The 22,237-nt window shown below is 38.3% G+C and overlaps 1 protein-coding gene across 13 annotated transcripts in view; it reads left to right on the top strand.

Annotated features, from left to right (window-relative positions):
- abi1a (abl-interactor 1a) overlaps nt 1-22,237 on the top strand; it is a 52,189-nt gene that overhangs the window by 9,573 nt on the left and 20,379 nt on the right. For all 13 annotated transcript variants that reach the window (XM_017301879.2, XM_017301869.2, XM_017301871.2 and 10 more), the window contains 2 exons: nt 6,908-7,075; nt 19,319-19,495. In XM_017301879.2, the coding sequence (XP_017157368.1) occupies nt 6,908-7,075; nt 19,319-19,495 (345 nt within the window). The remainder of the gene's footprint in view (nt 1-6,907; nt 7,076-19,318; nt 19,496-22,237) is intronic.

Consider the following 22,237-nt stretch of genomic DNA (forward strand, 5'->3'; position numbering starts at 1 on the left):
CTGAATCGTGGAACTAAGTTGTGACCTAAATGGTTCAGTGTTAATCAGCAGAGAGAAAATCCTTAATAAAATGCACAGCTCTATGTTTAATGGCCGTTTTCTTTCTTGTTGAACCAATTACTGAGTCACTTGGTTGGGGTTAATGAGCTTGCTCCATGTCCAAACGTCCCCTTTGTGTCCTTGTTGACACATTTTTAATGGCGTCAGGTAGAGCTGGACCTTATGGCCTTTCACCGAGCCACCATCTGCCTTGATGAGGCGAGTCCGAGAACAGACTCCTGAGTTGGCGTGTCACATTCAGGACAAGGTTGAACTCAAGTCGTTTTATCTTCAGAGTAACTTTTCTCTACCTCACCCCCTCAGGCAGATTGTGTGGGTGTCCACATTCCCACAGTGTGAGGTAGGGATGATGTGTGGCTTTTATTTCCGCCTCTGTGCTTCAGGCAGCGTTGGCCCAGGGACGGCTCTGGCCCGCTTAAATGTTCAGGGAAAAGCATGCAAAGTAAACCTAAAGCAATAAATGATGGTTATAAGTCCTAACAAAAAAACAAAAGAAAACAGGAAAGTGGGTCAGGTTCATCAAAAAATGAATTAACAGAGAAATTATGTTAAAATAAAATGGATACAGTAGATGTCAAATGAAATTAGATGCACTTAAATCTTAGCAGTCATGCCCTACTTGAAAATACATTTTTAAAGCAAAATAGTTATACTGTTATAATGGTAACGGCTCTGATGATAATGGCTGCCATAATTAACATGCTTTCCGTTTTACAACAAAATTTTGAATAAAACACATTATCCAAATTTTTGACCCTAATCAGGGGATACATACATTTCAAAATCTGAGTAACACCACAAACAGATTCCTTCTCTTGATCAAATTGTTTAGAAAATATTATATTTGAGTTTATAAAAATATATAAGCTTTTTTTAGTGTCTGAAAAAATGTTATAAGAATTTTATGTATCATTATTTATATGGTTGTTTTATTCAAAATAAGTATGACTAAGCAGGCGGCGAGTGACGTCAACTAACTTCACTCTGGACAATATGGCTGAAAAACTTATCGCGCCGTAAGCGTTTCATGACGGTTGATAACGATAATTATTGATTCGCTTCATGTATTAAGTATCTGAAATACTTGAAACATAACCACGGCATTATTGTTTAATTTAAAGCAGTTATGAGGCACAATGGCGGAACCTTAAACTGCTGCTGTGCCACTTACTCAACAGGTTGTTGCTAGGTAACCATAGAAGGAGAGAGTTGCTAGGTAACCAAAGAAGGAGAAAGTTGCTTAGTAACCAAAGAAGGAGAGAGTTGCTAGGTAACCACAGAAGGAGAAAGTTGCTTAGTAACCAAAGAAGGAAGAGAGTTGAGTCTTTTCTCTGCCTGCATCCCCCAAAATGCTGTACGGTTCTGGATCAGAATTTTCGATATATTGAATATTCTATCAGATGTATCATCTATTGATATTGATCACATGTGTATTGTAATTGATTTATTGTCCAGACGTTCTCTGGTAGTTCACCCTTCAGTTTTCTGGAGGTTGATGATCACTAACTGGCTTGTCCAACACTTAGCCAGCTCCTAAACACGTCCGTCTTGTAATCTCATTACATGGCTTTACCTCACAGCCTGGCGGACGGGGAATATTTGACATCCATGTCGATAAAGCGGCTCTCTGCTCACTTACCCCCCACCACCCGTCCTTTCAGTGGGGATCGATCGATGGCTCACGTGGGGCTCCGCGACCTTTCAGCCTTACATCTCTTCTGACTCTTCTTCTGTCCGTAATCTCAGCAGATCTCTGCAGAAGGATTCTTCAACGGCACTGGGAAGTTTTTATTTGAACATGTTGCAGAATTCCAGACATTCCTGGACTTTTTTGTGTTCCTGAGTGCGGTTCCCTCTGGAGAAGTCGGAGCGCGTGAACGTGTTCGACATCTGTGCAAATCCAGGCCCAGATCAACAGCAGAAACGTGACGTTTTTTTTATTGCGAAATGTTCCGACATGTTTGACTGTTCTGGGCAGACTGGGTTTATTTTTCACATATTTTCTCACATTAAATCAACAAAGTTAGCTGTGTTTTGATGAGACTTTACATAAAGTAGTTCATCATTATGAACTGGAAGGAAAAATATTATTTTTGAATTATTTATGAAATTTAAAAAAAATGAAAGTGTTTGCTTACTCAGCCCTCCAGAGTCTGACTTTTATTTATTTTTGTCCATTTTATTTGTTGAAAAGCCTACGCTCAGTCAAATTCAAAAATACTTTATTGATCCCAAAGGGAAATTAAATAACAATATAATTAAATAAATTAAATAAGTCTGATTGAGTGGAGAGCCTCTCTAAACTAGAGCTGATGATTATTAATAATTTACTCTGATCTTTAATTGGTAGATTTTTCATTGAACCACTTAAAGATGCAAAGAACCATTAAATGATGCAAACAAACAATTTAATTCCTTTTTAAATATAATAAATGATGATCTTAGTTTTTTTTAGATGAACAGATTCATAATTGGATAGTAAAAAGTGGTTAATATAAGATTTATTTTTATTTTTTTTACAGAGACAAAGACACATTTATGCAACTCAAGTAATTGTAGAAAATATTTAGGTTTTTTTCCCATAAATGATCTTTTAATATTTTTTGCATCTATAACATCCCGTTAATTACTAATTTATTACTAAATTAGTTGAGGATTATTTCCATAATCGATTAATCACGATTAATCGGGTTAATTGTTGCAGCCCTAGTCAATTGCCACATATTTTCAATTGGTTTTAGCTCTGGACTTTGACTGGGACAGCTCCAGTCCTCATGAGCCTGGCACACTTTTAAGGTTTTTATTTAAAAAAAATAAAGAATAAAACTCAAGCATACATTGAGTCTCAAAATGTGGAGAATACTAACGTATATGTAGGTTTTTGTTTGAGTGTTTTCATATTTCTACTCCTTCTTGGCCCTTGAACTCGTCCTCAGGGAAATCGTCTTCAGTCTCCGTCCAACAGGTCGGTCCTGACTGGAAAGCATTGTCTTTAAAAACATGGCTGCACATCTGTGGCTGTTATCTCGTCAAACTGGATGGGTGACAGCCGGCGGTGGCTGCCGCTCCCTTTTGTTTCGCTGAACTTCATTAGCCAATGGATTTTTGAGGAACTTTTCATTCTCCCACGCTGCGTTTTACTGCTAGCTGCTTTCACGCAGCTGTTTGGTTGTCTTGCTTTAGCTCCCAGCTACATGCTTCCTGCGAATTGCATTCCTCTACACACTTCCACTGCTTCCTGGATACCATGTAGCCTCTCTCGCTCTGTCATTACCCGGCTGTGAAATATGAGACAAAGTGCCGCAGGAGCACCGAAGCTCTCCAGACTTCACCTCATTCTCTGCCTCTCTTGTGCTGCTTTTGGCTCTGATCAACACACTTTTGTTTTCCTTTGCCGATGTCTCATTCCGCGCTCTGACTCATTTGCTTCACTCCTGACATCGTTCTGTCGAGATGCAAAGCTGGTTAGTCGGGGGATTTGTGCACAGAGTGGCGAATAGGCAACTAGGAAGCAATCAAGTGTCCCATCTGTCCTCACGACGTCCACAGCTGACCCTGCTTCACATTCACAAAACCAGATTAGAGCAGGAATACAAAATGCATATCTGCTTCTGTTTTATTTGGGTTGCAGCTTCAGATTTATTACAGAACCTTAGATATCGTCTTCCAAGGTTTCACCCAGAAAACACGATGAGCCCGGTGGAATGGGGCAAACTTTCACTTTCCACATGCTAACTGGATTTGGAGTGTTTTCACACCTGAAAAAATTGCAACATTTGTTACATTTTCAGCTGCTGTGGTTTGCTTTCACACTGCAATGTGTCAAATGAACCAAACCCTTTGAAAAACATGTTCCCCTCCTCGCCTGTGGTGGCGCTGCACCAAGAACTACAAAAGGAAATGACACAAAAACCTCTGAAGACACTGAGCGCAACTTCCTTCTTCACCAAAAGTAAGCAAAAATGGAGAAGCGTCAGATTTTACCAGTGGGAGGAAAAAGGACCACGACCCATTTCTGCTGCTAGCACTAGATTTGAATGTTTGTTTTGGTTATATTTACCCAGAATGCCCTGCGCTATAGTCCACTTCCTGCTTCTGTAGCGGTCTCTGGTGCGCTTGGCGTTCAAACCGCTCCAGAGTTCACTTCAGCCAAACAGAGACCGAGGTTTTCAGGCGGACCAGAGTTTGTTTTTTTCAATTTGATGACACATTCACACCTCCCCAAATGAAGGTGTGAACCGGACTTTCTAAAAGAAATACATGGCATAATAAATCGGTACCAGTTCAAACCACAATCATAATAAAAGAAGGTAAAGTTAAACATCAAACCCCCTTTCAAATAGATGTGGAAGCCTTGGGTTTTTTGCAATTTCTCTAAGCAAATCTCATGCACATTTACAGTCATGGAATATATAAAGCTGTAACACTTAGAAAATCAAATAAACATGAAAATTTTTTATTATTTCTGGTTCAAGTCTGTATACGTTTAATCCCTTTTCACAGAGAGACGATTGTTTCTGCAATATGAAAAGATCTGTAATCTGGATTGAAGAAAATAAACATGATCTCAGAGAACCGTTCAGGGAATCTGCTCCTGTCACCAGCGAAGTCGTCTTTGTCGTCTTAATCTGCTCCCATCCAGCTGTTACAGCAGGAGGTGTGCGCATGTAGATTATGTGATTTCAACATGATGAGGAATCTCCTCTCCTTTCTAAAGTTATTGCTCAACACGTCTGGTTCCCGCCAAACGGATGCGGTCAGCTCTCCAATCTACAGATTGATTCTGGATTGGTGGCTGAATCATTAACGACTCCGACTGTTTTCTTCTTTTCCCTCCTCTCTTCTTCTTGTGACCAAATGTTCCTTTTCTTCCCATTCTGCCCCCTAACCACCACCACTACTAGCTCTAGTAATCTGCTCTTCAGCCCCTGCTGGAACCGCCCACCTCCTGCTTCAGCAGCCTGCTATCAAAGCCCAGTGTTCCCCCTCCAGGCACGGCTTTTTGGACTGAGCGAGCAGCAGAGGACCGGCTACAAAGAGATCAAACGTCATCGCTCAGTTGGAGCCTGGCTTTTAGCTTTTGTCCAGTTCAAAGAAAGATGTCTCAAAATTCTCACCATGCACTACACTATTGTCACTTTAATTTTAGATGGTGGAAATACTTGACATTCTTGAAATGACGCCTCACACCACTTTTTCTGTTGTATTTTTGCCTTATTTGACCTCTGAAGTTTATTTTGTAAGCTAGGTTACCGTCTATTTGCTTAATTGTTACTGAATGCTATATTGGCTTCTTGCTAATATAAATGTTTCACAAACTTTTCTTGAATTTCTTTTAAAATCTTTTTTTGGCTTTTTAAACATGTAACAGCTAAATTGCTATTCAACAAGCTAATTAATTTAGCTTGCTGAATAGCTGCTAGCATAAGAAACTAGCATAAGTTCCAGTATGACATTTTGGTCTTTTATTAAATAAACAGCAGCTGGGTGACATTTAGGTAGCAGTGAACCACTTTAAGCTATTCTAGGATTTTTCTTTGTCATACTAAATAGTGTGTTGACAGCTAGCATGTTTAATCAGAATGCTGTTAGCATACTTTTATCTTGTGCTAAATTGTTGTTTTACCAAATAATGAGATTTTCAGAATAATATTTTTGATCTTTTTTTTTTTTTTTTTTGATGCAGCATTCAGCTTATATGCACCACATATCTAGAACAAACATTTGGAAAATTGTAAAACAGCCAAAACTCTGACTTCCTTTAAATCTATACTAAAAAAACCCCTGTTTAGAGTTGCTTTTGTACCATCATAAATTAAACACTCGAGATAAAATTTATTGCTTTTAAAAAATACGGGGCTGCAGATGACGGGGTGCTTTGGGTCAAATGTCAGACCCATCCCATATTTGGAACTGGTGCAATTGCACTCTAGAACTGAAGGGGGCGTTATTTCCCATACATACGTAGAATTATCTCACTTTATTTCTTTTGAAGTCTGTAATTCAGGTCATTGTTGAAATATTTTAAATGTTGAGCACAAAATGTTTACAATTTACTGTTAAAAATCTGGTAAAAGATAATTTCTTGATGCTGCTAGCGTACCTTTCTTGTACGCTAACCTGGCCTTTTACTGAAGAATTTACATTTTAACGTGAAATGTCGTTTTTCTTTGTCTCTTTTTATGATATAATTCAAATTCAAAAGTACTTTATTGACCCCAAAGGGAAATTAAATATATTTCTTTTTTGTTGGATATATTTTGCTAACTATTCTGTGAGCCAAGTTGTTTTATGATGCTGCTAGTGTACATTTACTCAGTTAAATAGTTTGCATTTCAAAAGAAGATCATCCTATAATTACCGTCCCTGTGAGCTTGAACATTTTCCAGATGTTAATTTAAAACAGATGAGATGTGTTTTGTTGTTTTGATGGAAACATGATGGATGGCTAACAATCTGACTGCTAGCCATGCAAAACTTTTATTGCTTTGTTTTAATCCTTCCCTTTTGGCTTTTTATAACTATAACTTGCTACTTTTTGCAGCGCATTTTAAAGACAAAACAGATATAAAGCTCGGCCTTTATTCTGGAAATAAGTTACAGGATTGGATGTAAGGTTCGGTTGAACATTTGCAGGATGTTTCATCTAAATGCCTTCAAAAGAAGAGTGGCATGTGTGGAATGAGAGCCTGAGAGACAGCTGCATGCCTTTTCTGAACTGCTGACCTCATGTGGCTCCAAAACCACATACGAGCTCCAAGATGAGACGGTGTTGTAATAATATTAGGAGTAAATTGGTTTATTTCCCCCTTCTTTAACCACTGCTTTTGTCATGTTTTTGTGTCAGGCCCAGGACAAGAGGAAAGCCCTGGAGGAGACCAAAGCCTACACCACCCAGTCCCTGGCCAGCGTGGCCTACCAGATCAATGCCTTAGCCAACAACGTCCTGCAGCTGCTGGACATCCAGGCCTCGCAGCTGCGCCGCATGGAGTCCTCCATCAACCACATCTCTCAGGTCAGGAAACGCGCTGCAGGCCAAGCAGCTGGGCGTTTGGGTTTTACCACTTCTCACGACGCTGTTTTAAAAATGGCCGTCTGAACGAGACACGGTTCCTCTTACTGCTGCGTCGTTTCTAATCGAGGTCTGTCTGGGGTTGTAATTATCTTGGAGGAAATGGTGGTCTGTTGTTTCTTTTTCTGGCACTGATTTTAACATTCTGCAGCTCTAAAAGATATTCATTTACGATAATCAGGCGTTTGGTGTAGAGACTGAACTTGTGAGCATTCACTAAAACTGTCTTGAGTTTGAGGATCTGGGTTTTTTAGAATATCTTTCTTGGTTCATTCAGTCAGATTATCAGGCAATTTATGATGAAGGGGAGCAAACACCAAAGACGTGACCAAATTAGAGATGATATTAATATTGATATTGGTTCTGATACTGAAAAAAAAATTCTAGATTTGGTACCAATCCATATGGGTGGATCTATTCATTTTAATTCTATGCTTCATTATTTATTTTACATTACATTTAGAAGTTTTAATTGCAATTTTGAAAACATTTAGAAGAAGGTTTATTGTTGAAAACTATTGTTTTTGTCATTTTCTTAACTATTTTCACATTGGCTGACTAAGCAGTGTAAAGTTGTTTTTATATTTTTGACCAATTTGTGAAGATCCTTGTGTATTTAAATGTGCTGTGATGGTGCAAAGTTATCAAGTAAGTTAGTAATTCACTACATTTATGTCTGTTTTTATATAAAAAGGAACCCTTTAAGTCAATTTAGTGCAGTTTTTTTTATTGGTTGAGACTAAACCTCTAATATCTGTATTGGTATCGCAAAAGGAAAAATGATCAGAAATTTCTGATCCATTTTAATTGAACTGTAGTTTGTTTGTCTTAAAAATTTGGTTAATTTGGGGATATGTGAATGCTAAACAAACTGAAAACACCCCAAAAGCAGGAAGGAACCAAAGCAAACGCTAGCAGGAGAAATGCTTTATTTGTTATTTATTTTTGTTATTTTAAGGCTAAAGAGAAATCCTACCTCCCTTAAAATCTGATGCTGCTCCATTTTTGTGTACATTTTGTGAAGACGGACGTTGCGCTCTTCTGTCATTTCCCTCTGTAGCTCTCAGTACAGCGCCACCTCAGGCCAGGAGGGGAACAGATTTGTCAAAGGTTCGGTTTGTTTGACACAGTGGGTGTGGAAGCGAACTGCAGCAGCTGAAAATGTAACAAATGTTGCAGTTTTGGATCAGGGTCACCATAAGGTCATTTTCTGCTCTGGTCTCCATGACAACTGCTTGATCCACATTGAGGTAAAGACGGTTTTAACAGGAGAACTCCCAGCTTAGTTTACATTCTTGGACTCTTGTCTCCACTGGCTGACATGAATGGGAAATTCCTTCGCTATATTTAAACCCAGTCTTGTGTCCTTTATGGTTCTCGTAAAGTGTTAAATATAAACTCGTAGTATCTCACCGGTCCGCTTCTTACTTTAGCAGCTAATATCTCTCAGTAGCTAGAGTGAAAACTTGTTCTTTCTCCACTTTGTTTCTGGATGAGCCCAGCCTGAGTTCTCCGTTTGTTTCAAAGATGGCGGCCTGGCTGTGAGATTTACAGGATGTGGGGGTGTTACAACTCTGAAGTGGATCATTATTTAGTTTCCTTTTTACTGCTGATGGAAATTAAATTAGCGGAAAGCCTCAAAGCCAGGGTTGAAGTGTTTCCTGGAGCTCTTAGTTTTTGTTTAATCAGCTGAATTAAAAATAAGTGACCAGAACTAGAATCTACCATTGCATTTTTCTGTTAAACATGACACATTTTTCGCAGAAAACCATTTGCAGATTTATTTATTTTTTTGTAATTCTTATCTAAGATGTTCTAAAGAAAATGCAGCTTTGAAAGCTGAAATACTTTGACTCATTGCTACTTGTCACGCTATTGGCTGGTATTTTCAAAGCAGCCAATCAAGGAGCGCCTTTCTTTTTCCTTGGCGCTGATTGGCTGAACCCCCAAAAACAGGGGTTTTTGGGGGTTCGCCGTGGTTAGCCATCTAACCACGGCTAAGATGGTTTCTGCCGTGTGTTTGAATGAATATTAAGGTATAATTAAAATAGTTACAATAATTTTTGAGGGTATTTCAAGAAGCTTGTATATTTTGTCTATTCACAAGAGGTTGTATAAAAACCAGGGTAAGTCGGTTATCTTAAGATGTTAGCCAAGACAAACTTGTGCTGCTATATTTAGAGATGTTGATAGTTACTAGCTTCAGTAATGCTAACATTACTAATATAAAACGCTAAATATGGTTTAAAATGTCACCTTTTTTATCTTTTAAATCCTGTTGTACAGCAACTCCTCTCACTGACGGTAGATAGAGACTTTATCTACCCAACTGTCAGTCCGTCCAACTATCTGTCCATCTATCCAAATGTCCATCCAAAAGTCTGTCCATCCATTGAGACGTCTCTGACTGTCCATCCATCCATCTTTTTGTCTGTCCATTCACTGAACCTCCTATCAGTCCATCCATAAATCCTTCTGTCTGTCCATCCATCCGTCCCTTCGTCCCACATTGAGTCGTCTTCACTCAGTAGCAGCATCCACCAACCTGCTAGCGTGTGGTTCCTGTGTCCATTTGTCCGTTCTTTATCACCCATATTTAGGTCCACAAGCAAATGTGTCAATTATTCATCCATTCATCCATTCTTCTGTCAATCTAATTATCCTCCTATTTGTTGTTCATCCATAGGTCCGTCCGTCAGTCTGTTTGTCATGGTAATTATGTTTGACACAGTGTGACGAACAGATTTTGATTTATCTGATATCATATTTGGAAAGGGAATCCACACGTTTACACCCAAAGCTTGCATGAGCCTGCAGACGCATCATCAGCTGCCTGCCTGCCTGCCTGCACGGTTTGAGGTGTTAGTTTTGTTGCCACCTTCCCTCCTGTTGTTGCCCCTCAGAGTCTCTGCAGCTCTGAGGCAGGAAGTGATGCGAGCTGTGTGGCGCGGCCAGCGGGGCTTCCACCTTGCGCTGCGTGTGAAGTGGCTGCTAAGAGGCTGCGAACAGGGAGCTCTTTGTCGCGCTCTGGACGGAGAGGGAAGACGGGATGTTTGGTGTTTGAACAGCGGTTTCCCCATTTCCTGCTGCCTCTCTCACCGCGTTTGTTCAGAAACGGTCAAACCCACAGACGTGCTGCCGTCCATCCATGACCGGCTTTCGTCTGTTGGTGAACAAATAATGAGATTCAGCTAGTCAAAAACAAAACTACTGAAGTTTGGGTCGAGTTTTCTCTTTTGTTTATTTTACTCCTTGGTACCAAAGTGTTAATATGAGTCTTTTTGACCCAAACTGTCACTTTTAGGTGACAGAAAATTTTATTTTATGGTACAGAAGCAAACAAGAACCACCGAAACCGAAGCTGATCATAAACTCCATGCTCCGATCCCAGTGATGTCTAACTGAGCAGGAAGACTTTAAATTTTTAAAATGTAGATAATTCGCATTTTTTGCATTTTGCAAGACAACAGATGAGTTATAATATATAAAAAATAAAAATGGTGCAGAAAAACAGATTCAACTTCCTTGCGTCTGTCCTTCCTTCCTTCCTTGTGCCTTTGTTCCTTCCTTGTGCCTTGGTTCCTTCCTTGTGCCTTTGTTCCTTCCTTGTGCCTTTGTTCCTTCCTTGTGCCTTGGTTCCTTCCTTCCTTCCTTCCTTCCTTCCTTCCTTCCTTCCTTCCTTCCTTCCTTCCTTCCTTCCTTCCTTCCTTCCTTCCTTCCTTCCTTCCTTCCTTCTGTCCGTCCTTCCTTCCTTCTGTCCGTCCTTCCTTCCTTCTGTCCGTCCTTCCTTCCTTCCTTCCTTCCTTCCTTCCTTCCTTCCTTCCTTCCTTCCTTCCTTCCTTCCTTCCTTCCTTCCTTCCTTCCTTCCTTCCTTCCTTCCTCCCTCCCTCCCTCCCTCCCTCAATCAGTTCCCATCTGCCTCAGTAAAATTTCATAGTTTTAGATTTTAAAATGTGGGAGTTCTAATGTTTTTTTTGTTTGTTTTGTTTTTTACACAGAATCTGCATCGCTGAAAGAAACATCCTAGAAAATAAATTTTTCACCCTGAATGTTTACAAGTGAAACGTAAAAGTTTATCAGATTTAATTGTTTGAAATGTTGAAAGTAAAAAGCAATTCAACGATTTCTGGCTGCTTCATCCAGAGCAGCACAAGGTTTTCATCAGCACTGATCCATTTGGGACGCTGTAAATCTTTGCCGGTTGCATTTGGATCTGGCCGGCGTTTGTATTGAACTCTGTGACCGGAGCGATGGAACAACAGGATGAATGCAGAAAACAGCTGACACACACACACACACACACCTCTCCACTGGTTTGTTGCCACAGCCATGAGGTTTCCAGTCTGCTGTTTGTTTCTGCAGCGTTGTGACAGAAACGCACACATGCAGCAGAGCGGCTCGTTAAAGCTGCGCCTGTTTGCTGCAGTGATGACTTCCTGACCTCCTCTTGAGGAAAAAATGGCGGCTGCCCTAACAGGATGTGGAGTGTTGCGGCGTTTTCAGAGTGTGTGTGTTGCTCCTTGTGTTTCCTGATGATTCCTTGACTTGTTGGCTGCTTTGGACTCTCGCTCTTCCTGTAACTCGTCTTTCTTGCATCGGCTTATGAAAGTAACGTGTCACTGTGATACGATCTTTTCGGCTTGTGTTGGTTCATCTGGATTTAGCAAGAAGCTGGGAAAACTGGGAAAACCTCTGCTTCTAAACCAAAATGGAGGGATTGTTTGCAGGGCATTACATCACCAGTGCGCACTGGATTATGGGGACCAACCTAAAAGGAGGTCCCCATGATGTGATAAAAACAATAACACACACACACACCCTCACTCTCCATCTGTCCAATATGAGTAAAGGTTACAAAGCGACTGACTCGTCACCCAGTAGGTCTGAGTCTACTTTGTCATTATTTCCTCCTCTTCCTCATCATCATTATCACTTAGCAAACCTAACACCTCTTCTTGGTGAAACTCTGATTGGGTTATTTAAAATCAGATGTTTGAGATTTTATCTTTGTTTTTGTTTGGCTCTAGGCCTGAGATTGATTGTTACATCAGAGTTTGTACGCAGACTTTTAGGACAGGAGTCTGCGTTGGCCGAAGCCCAAAGTGAGATTGGGAAAAGTCAGCCAACGTGTCTCATGTTTGCTGCGTAAGCAAGCAAAGCCCTGACCTTGGCAGGTTTCCTTGCTCTCAAAGTTCGTGTCTTTCTGCCGTGTTTGGAACAGAGATCATCTCTCCAGGGCTTCACACCTCCAGCATGCTCAGTGTAGCACAAAAAGCTGTGTGACGTTACAGATGAGAGCTTCAGATGACGCCTTAGCTGCTGAAAAACAGACTCTTGGTGGCCATCTTGACCAAGTACAGAGAGGAAAGTCTGGAGATCGTAAGAAGCTGAGGACAGGTGCGAATTAAAGTTTATGGTCCAAATCTGAGATAATTTTAAGGTTTCTGTCCTACCCTGAAAATTAGCTTCCACTTTCTGTAAAGCATTTTAAATCTGCTGGAACCTGCAAGGTAGTCGAAGTGTGTGGTGTGATATATAATTTACAATACAGTCCCTATTAAATATTTCACACATTTTTACTTCAATTTGGGTCTGAACTGCTTCTAAAAAAGGTCCAACCACTTGTTTTTTGGGGGAAAAAGTTAAGTTTTTTGGTGTCTTGAAAACGAGCAGTTTCACAAACCTCCCGATTAAATCACATTGTGCTGTTACCTAGCAAACCCAGCGTAACTCCAGCACATTTGGTCAGCTGGTTTTATTGTAGTATGCGCTGTACAATGGCTACTGGGAAAAACAAGTGTTTTGATGTTGATTTACCAATAAAATACTTTGTTGGTAAGTGGTGTAGCAAGAAACCACTTGCTGCACTTAAAAAACACAAAACCTGACCAAGTAATTTTGGTTTAGTTTCCGGTGCAAATATCTTACAAACTAACTTGTTTGAAGTAAATAATTCCTTGTTATTGATGAAAAAGTACTTGTTCCTTTGTCTTGTTATAAGTTAAATAATCTGCCAATGGAACAAGTACACTTTCATCAATAATAAGGAAATATTTACTTAAGACAAGCCTCTATATTTTACTGAAAAGTGACTTTTAAATTGGTTTTGTCTTATTTCAAGTTTTCTAAGATATTCGCTCTAGAAACTAGACCAAAAATACTTGGTAAGATTTAGTCTTTTTGCAGGGATTCTTGTTGGTTGTGCAGGATGCTCCACTTCTGCTTTTCAAAGATGTACAGTTAGTTGCGCATCTGTTTGCAGGGATTTTCACGTGTGAGTGTAAACTGGCCAGTAGCAGTTTATTGGGTTTGGTTGAAGTGAACTCTGGTGCGGTTTGAATGTATATGGGAACACCAACTGGACCAGAAGCGGCTCCAAAAGCAGGAATCGGACTACAGCACAGAGCATTCTGGGTAAATTCAACCAAAAGAAACCCACAAGTCTAACGCTATTGGGAGAAATGGCTCATTGTCTTTTTCTAAAGAGAAAAGAGAAATCCTACAACCGCTCGGTGTCTTCTTTAGAGGTTTTCTTGTTGTTTTCTTCAGTGGTTCTTGGTGCAGCGCCACCACGGGCAAGGAGGGGAACTGGTTTTTCAATTAGTTTGGTTTGTCTTTTCTCACTCCAATGTGAAGCTGAACTGCACCAACTGAAAATGTAGAAAATGTTGCAATAGTCCAGTTGATTTGCCCAAAGTGAAAGCTAAGAAGTTTGAGACACTCTCAATCTATTCCAGCTGAGTTTGAGTTTTGAAAAACCTTTTTTGTTACACTGAACAATTTTGCGCTGCTTTGTGTTGGTGCAGCACATAAAATCAGAATAAAATGCATTGAAGTTTGTGGTTGCAATATGACAAAATGTGGGAAAGTAGGAGTGATATTAATAGTTTTATCATTGGCTATATTTACCAGAAGCTTTTTGAGGAAGATATTTTCTCCTCTGACCTCTGACCCCGCCCACTGACTTAGTTTTCAGGATTATTATTGGCCGTCTCTCTGGACTGAGACCTTTTAAGCATCTTTGCTGACATTTTTAAGCCCGTCCGTCTGGGCGGCCCAGAACACAACGATGTTGTGATATGTTTCAGTTCGGTTTTTGTTTCTCAGAAGAGTAGACACCCATGTAACAGTTTCTGACAGGAAGCAGGAAACCTAAATGTAGTTTGTTTCGGTCCATTAATAGGTCATCATTCAGAGTCAGAATGCCTTCAACCCGCAGGAGTTTCACCTTTAAATCATGCTTTATGTCAGGTTTCCTTTGCTTAGGTTTTGTTTTTACAGTGTGTAGTTTGATTTCTATTTTACAACATTTAATTTCCCTTTGGAATCAGTAAAGTGTTTTTCAGTTTAATTTGAATTAAGAAGGCATTCCAGTCATTTAAAATGAATTTTCCACTTCAAAACATTTAATGTTGATGAAGAAACCTCCTTATAGGCGTTTGAACATTTTTACAGTACTCTAAAACTGAAGTCATGTGCAAATTGATCTAAAAAAAAAGATGATCTAGTTATTTTAATTCTTAGAATTTATAAAATTTCTGAAAATGTATGTAAATTTTGGGAATTTATTTTAAATTTGTTTATTTTAATTCTGGAATTATTTATGTATTCATTCATTCTTATTTTAATTACTAGTATGTATTTATTTTACTTCTGGACATTTATTTATATATAAATATATATATATATATATATTTATTTATTTAATTAATTATTTATCAATTTATTTTAATTTGTTTATGTCTTTAATTCTGGATGTTTTATTTTTATTCTGGAATTATTTATTTATTCATTCTTATATTAATTTGTAGTATGCATTGATTTTTATTATTTATACTTCTGGATATTATTTATGTGTTGACGTATATATTTAATTATTTAGCCATTTATTTTAATTGTAGGTATTTATTTATTTGTCTTTAATTCTGGATATTTATTTTTATTTATCCATTTTTTTTCTTTTAATATTAATTTATCCATTTTATGTAATTATGGGTTTATATCTCTATAAAATGTTTTATTTTAACTCTGGGAGTTCTGCTACTTCCTAAGAATTATTTGATTCCCCAAAAGGGAGTAAAAATGTGGGTGGCATTAAGAAGACATTTTCCTCTTATCATAAGTGAAATAATCTGTCAGTTCAAGTCAATATTTAGAAATTATGGACTTAAAACAAGCTCTTATATCTTGCTAAAATTTCTTGTAAGTTAGTTTTGTCGTATTTCAAATGTATCAAGATATTTGAAACGATACCAACATTCATAGTAAGATTTTCTGTTTTTGTAGTGAACAGGTTTTCCTAGAAGTTGTAATTTTCTAAAATGACCTTTTGAATCCTCTCCAGACATATTACAGTACGTCACCTTGTTGGATCCTTTGGTGTCGACAATTAAATTTTAAAAATAGCCTCCAGTTTGTTAGATTAGAAGCAGCCAGATTCCCTTAAACATGATGGAAACAGTCTGGTTCTTGTAACCACTGACAACACAACAAGCAGCCACGGCGCTGACTCACTCGTGTCCCAAACGGATGAAGTCCAGAGATCTTCTTAATCCTTGCTCATGACTAAAGATGAATTGTACCACTTAAAGGTGTGGTGTACTTCTGCTGGGCAAGGGATCAGATTCAGAAGTTTGAACTTTAAAACTGGAAAGTGTGTATCTGGCGAGTAAAAAAAGAAAAAAAAAACCCCACCAGAGCCAGAATGTTCTGGAAAACTGGCAGCCATTCTCGAACATATGTGTGTCATTTATTGACATCACATGTGAATCATCTGGCTTTAAAGGTTCTGCTTTTTTCCCCATCTAAGAGTTGGACTCCTGAACTACATGGCTGAAAAACTTATCACGATATAAGCGTTTCATATCAGTCAATATCGATAATCCTTTATTAGTTTTAAATATCTGAAATGCTGTGTAACCTTTCGTGTTTTATCCACACTTTTAGCTCCACGCTGTTTATTTTTAAGTAGTTAGGAGGCGGAACCTTAAACTGCTTCTGCGCCAGTTACCCAGCAGCTTGTTGCTAGGTAACCAAAGAATGACTGAGTTGCTAGGTAACCAAAGAGCAAGTGGGCTAGTTGATTCGTCAACTTTGTTTAGCTAGCTTTGAGAGGTGGAGCGACTAAAGTCTTTCCTCTGCCTACATCCCCCAGAATGCTGTGTGGTTCTGGATCGGAGTATATATGGAATATTCTGTCAGATGTATATTGGTAATGATCACATGTCTATTGCCATATATATATATATATATATATATATATAAAAAAAAATTCCCTTCTCACCCTCCGCGGGTGGTCTGTTTAATCCTCTGAGCTCGGGTCCTCTACCAGAGGCCTGGGAGCTTGAGGGTTCTGCGCAGTATCTTGGCTGTGCCTAGAACTGCACATTTCTGGACTGAGATGTCTGATATATATATATATATATATATATATATATATATATATATATATATATATGGCAATAGACATGTGATCATTACCAATATACATCTGACAGAATGTATATTCTGTATATATATGTATATATATATATATAAATCAATATATTATTGATTTATTGTGCAGCCCTACTTCTGGGTGATTTAAAATGTTCTGGTTTGTTTATTATGTTTGCATCTATTTAGCTCTGCTCAGACATTGTTTGGTGGATTCTGATGCAGGTTCAAAGGAATCTTGTGTTTGTCTTTTTTTTTTTTATTGACCGATCCAATGAGTAACGTCAGGTGGTTCTGTTCGGCGCTGCAGCTGTTTTCTTTGCATGCAGGAAGGAGGCGAGCCGCCTTTTCTGCCAGCTGGACTGATGTTTGTCCTGCTCATCAAACCAGATCGCGTCCAGCTTTCTTTCTGCTTGTTGTGTTTTTAGAAAGATTTCCCCTCTTTCTGCTTTTGATTAATAATAACTGGAACATTTATCAACATATTTTATGTATATTTGCTTGATGATTTTGATTATGACATTTGACAAAATGCAAAGTTTATTCTGTGTTTCATAATTGGTGACTGTATAATGTTCTTATAATGTAAAATCCCCCCCCCCCCCCAAAAAAAAGAAAAAATTATTGCCAAAAATCGTCTGTTTTATTTGGTTATTTATTTGTTTTAGTGCTTGGGTTGCTTTTTTAGAAGAAGTTGAGACCCCAATGGAAGTACAATAACATTTGAAATGTGAATTTTGCATAATGGTTCCCTTTTAAAATATCATTTTCTGTTGGTTTTATGTAATATTAAAAATTTTCTGAGACCCTGAATTTTAGAGTTTTATTATCTAGAAGCCATGATCATTGAAATTCTCACGCTGTTTGGATAAATTTAACATTTAATAGAAAACAAGCAGCTTGAGAGATGTAGAAATTGATTTAGTAGGGGGATTTAACTTGGTTATATAAATACAATCTTACCTGAAGCAGTCAATGTTTTATATATGTTATATATTTTTGTTCTTTTTGCATATTTTACCAAATATTGATCAGTTTTCCTGTTTATTTTTGGCTCAGTTGTTTCCCACCTTCAGATAAAATGTCACTTATCAATATAAAAATGTTTCCCATCTGAATTTGGTGAAAATGACTGTCATTCATTCTCTAATCTGAACGGATGGAAAAGGAGGAATATTTCTCTTTTATTAAAACTCTGTGGGAGCAATTACACAGGACCTTCTCTGCCTGTTATGAAATATTAATTGTTCAAGTTGGTTTTTCCTGCGGATTTCTGTTTTGCATCTTCCTTCATATTATTGTTTAATCTGATTCTATTCACGCAAGACTTGAAATCCCACATAAATCACATTGTTGTGGGCCTAATTTTAGCCAACCAGAGCAACCCTCATGACCTCATATATGCGTGTCAAACTTCAGGACAGAGTCTGGAGGATAAGAGTTGGAGTTCAGTCGATATCCAGATCTTTGTATGAAAGGAATCCTTTGTTGCTGCTGTGTAGCTGGAGTTGTTTTTCTGGTTGGTCTTTGAAAATGAAGGGCAAATTTTCCCTGCATTAGTTCTAATTAATTGTTTGAAATTCCCACTTTGGCTCTACAACTTGTTATAAACTTAATGTGACTCAAGTCTGGACTGATGAAAAGTTATCTATACGTAGATCTCATGTGACGTCACACTTCCATGAACTTTGTAGCCGACAGCCATCTTGTAACCATCATTCTAGTTGCTAAGGAGTTGCTATGACGACAATAAATAAGCCATGAGCTCAGAACTAGCTCTCGCCTTGTTCCTATTTAACTTATAAACAATTTAAGTACATTACAACTATTACCTGTTTACAATTTTTGAGTACTCTACCCACCTCTTTGTGATACTAAGATCAACATCTGCGATATTTACTGTAGTTCTTACTGCCGAACTAGCAAAATTAGCTTAGCTAATGTAGCTTTTATCTGCTAGCTAAGACGGACATGTAGCCTACGTGTTTGTTTGTACATGTACTTATTCTGCCAGTGACCAAAACCTTGTTATTCACAGGAAGAGTTTGTACATCCTTTACAAAGTTGTTTAAACATTGATTGTATGCTCCTCCATATTCTACACAATCTTCCTGTTCACTAGGTAGTTAACTGTCATAATTTGAGAATGGAGGCAGCTTTTCCACATCGTCTGACATATTGTCCTTCTCCGTCTCGTACGTGTCATGTATCTTCCTCTTGCACATTGGTCAAGAGTGCCAATATATTTTATCTTTGTTGGTCTTATTGGTCGGCTATGCATTGTGCTGCGCTTGCCTACTAAGATGACGCAGATCACTTTCGATTCAGACTTGTGGAAACTACGTATTGATGCAAAAAAGTCCCCTTTCTTTTAATAAAACTCCAACTGGTCAAGTACTGTACCAGCAAGTCTGACTGAGCTTTCCAGTCACTACAATAATATATCATGGTCAACAGTGTTAAACGCTGCGCAGAAGAAGGTAAAATAATCAATAACATTGTTGTCGGACACCGCTGACATTATTTGGGGAGGGGATATGACCCTTGTACTTTTTCAAAAAGCAGTTTTTACAGTCCCAAAATAATGCTACGCTATGTTAAATGGATACAGGTCAAGTGCTAGGACCGCTCGGAAAACAGCCACTCACTTAATTGATGCATAAATATGTGAGATTCTGATGGAAAAACATTTAATTAAACCCTCTTCATCACTTCATCTCATCACCGCTCTACTTCCTCTGCTGTTTCCAGACGGTGGACATACACAAGGAGAAGGTCGCCAGGCGGGAGATCGGGATCCTCACCACCAACAAAAACACAGCGAGGACTCATAAGATCATCGCTCCGGCCAACTTGGAGCGGCCCGTCAGGTACATCAGGAAGCCGATTGACTACAATGTCCTGGACGATGTTGGCCACGGGGTGAAGGTGAGCGCTTTCAAGGTTTTCCTTAACTTGTCTGGGACTCTTTAAAATATAAGATATCTGTTGGTTCAGGTCTACCACTTTCTTCCTGTTTGTTCCCCTTACAGTTTTTTTTTTTTTCAGCTTTTGCTTTCTTGTGAAGCATAAATGTCTCGGATCATCCAAAAAATTCCAATATCAGACAAAGGCTGAAGTCAACCTGGCCAAATGAGAGCAAATGAGGAATTATGCCTCTAAAGGTTTTATTCAACACAAGATAAACACACTTGGCTGTAAAGTGGCGCTTTGTAGGAATGTACTGAAATAGGAAGTACAGATGCTGACTGTAAAATGTAGTGGAGTAAAAGTTTTAAAAAACAAAAATGTAATGGAATTCCGCTTGGGTTGCTAAGTAATGGGCTAGGCTCAGTTTAGGTTGCTAGGTAACGGAATGTGACTTAGCAATTGGAATGTTTCTGAAACGGCTCATTTTCCAGATTCCAAATAACATTTTTTTAGGAGCTTGGGCTGTTTTTAGAAGCAGTTGAGACTCAAATAGAAATACAAAAAACATGCAAAATGTTAATTTTGTATATGTCCAATTTAATAAAGAAAAAAAATCGTCATTTGAAACAAAAAACAGAAGAAACAAGGGGGGAAAAATCTCTCATACCACTATTTCCAAATCTTTACCTCGTTCACACTCTTCCCTCTGTCTCTCTCGTACTTGCTCTTTCATCTTCACAAAGCCCACCCCCCAAACCGCCTGGCCCCCAAGGAAAAGCTTTGCATGTGGGTTGGTGGGAACCAAACGGGGGTGGAGATGAACCGTAAAGAGATTACATCATGCAGCTTTCAGAAAACCGATCTGTTCTCAGAGCTTTGTGAAAGAGGCAATGGAGCCGAATTCACAAGATTTTTCAGAGCACTTACATCCTCATAATCTTGTTGTGGAGTTATTTAGATATCAGTCAGCTTGATCTAAAAGGTCGTCAAGAAGCTTTTTGATGCAATAAACCTTTCTCTCACTGTCGGGGTCACAAATTTGTCCCAACATAGTGACATAATTCCCAATGTTTCCCCGCGTCTGCCCCGTCTCTGGAGTGTCTTCTGTCCCATCAGTCAGACAATCGATGGCAGCCGTCAAATGGATTTGATTAGCAGCCAGTTTTGAAGTTAACTAATCCAGAAAACCTCTGATCTTTTTGTTTTGCTCTTCCAATAGGAAGAGTCTTATAGCATAAACTGGATTTTCTCATGTATGCGGTTGCAGAAATGCTAGATTTCATCTGTCTGTGTGGGGAAACATGAAAACCAATCCATGTTGCTGCTGTGGTCTTCATGGTTAAACTTCTAATCTGTTTACGTCACCGTCCAAAGAGCCAATCAATACCTGATGTCAATACTCTGTATTAGTTTATGTGGACCTTTCAGTGGCGACATGCTTTACTTACTGACCAGAATCAATGATCTGGTGAGGGGGCTTTAATTAATGTTTATGGGTAAAATCAAAATATCCGCCTGTGGGTGGATTTTGACCTAAAAGTTTATTTGTTTGACACAAAATCCTGCAATCAGATTCAGAAATAAAACAGGATGAATCAATTATTCTGACGATTAATCGCATAAAAATTGGCACATTCTGCAGATTTTTCAGTTATAAAATGTTACAAATTCATCAATTCCTTTTTAAATAAGAAAATGAACATTGTATAAAACGGAATGAATCAATTATTCTGACGATTGATCGATTAATCACATAAAAATTGGCACATTTTGCAGATTTTTCATTTAAGCCTCTGTTATCAAATGTTAAAAATGCATTAAAGATACAAATACATTTCTTATTAAATAAGTAAATGAATATCATATTGCCTAAAATGCATCAGCATTTGATTAGTTTGCTTTTCTTTGTTTTAAATGTAAAATACATGTATAGTTTTGATTTGGTTACAGCTATGACTTTGTTGTTGTTTCACTAAATCGCCTGTTTTAGAGTTGATACACTCAAAGGATGCTAACCATGCTAATATAACATGCCTAATATACACTGTAAATAGTCAATCCGTTCATTTTACAGCAGCTGAATCACTTCAGTCCGGGCATTTTGTAAATCCAGGGACATCTGACATCTAATTTTAAAACCCTGACGTCATCCCAGCTGGATTCCTGAATGTCTCGCTGACGAGATTGAAGATAATCTGACAGGAGGTATAAATGTCATTATGTCACCAACAGAGCTCCTTACAGATGAACACTACTCCTGATCTGATGCTGCAAACTAGGGCTGAACGATTAATCAGATTAATCGTGATGAATTTAGCATATCGAATAATTAAATGGAGTTATAGATGTAAAAAAGGAAATTTAGCTGAAAGAACAACATAGTCAGAGCTGTGATTAAGACAAAAATGTACAAAATTATTTTTGCATTTAAGGTTTTAAAAATCTTGAATCTTTAATTATGTTTTACTCAAAACTCCTCAAGTTGCAGCTTCACCTTCATTTAGTTCAAATGCTGCCAAAAATCTCATATTCAGGACTTTTTGCTGTCCAGTTATTGATGAGTACATGGAAAAAATAAACAGATTAATGTTGTTAGAAGTATTTTCTATGTAGATTCATCCTTTGCTGCAAATGATCAAGTGTTCACTAACGGAAAGCTGGACTGTTGCCTTTTTAAATTAAATAAAATCTTTATTTTCAGTAACAATTTATTTGAAGGTGTGCGCATAAGACTGACATGACGCTGTCGTAAACATGAAA

This window comes from Poecilia reticulata, chromosome 20, assembly GCF_904066995.2.
Source record: "Poecilia reticulata chromosome 20, P_reticulata-male-v2, whole genome shotgun sequence".
Lineage (NCBI taxonomy): Eukaryota > Metazoa > Chordata > Actinopteri > Cyprinodontiformes > Poeciliidae > Poecilia > Poecilia reticulata.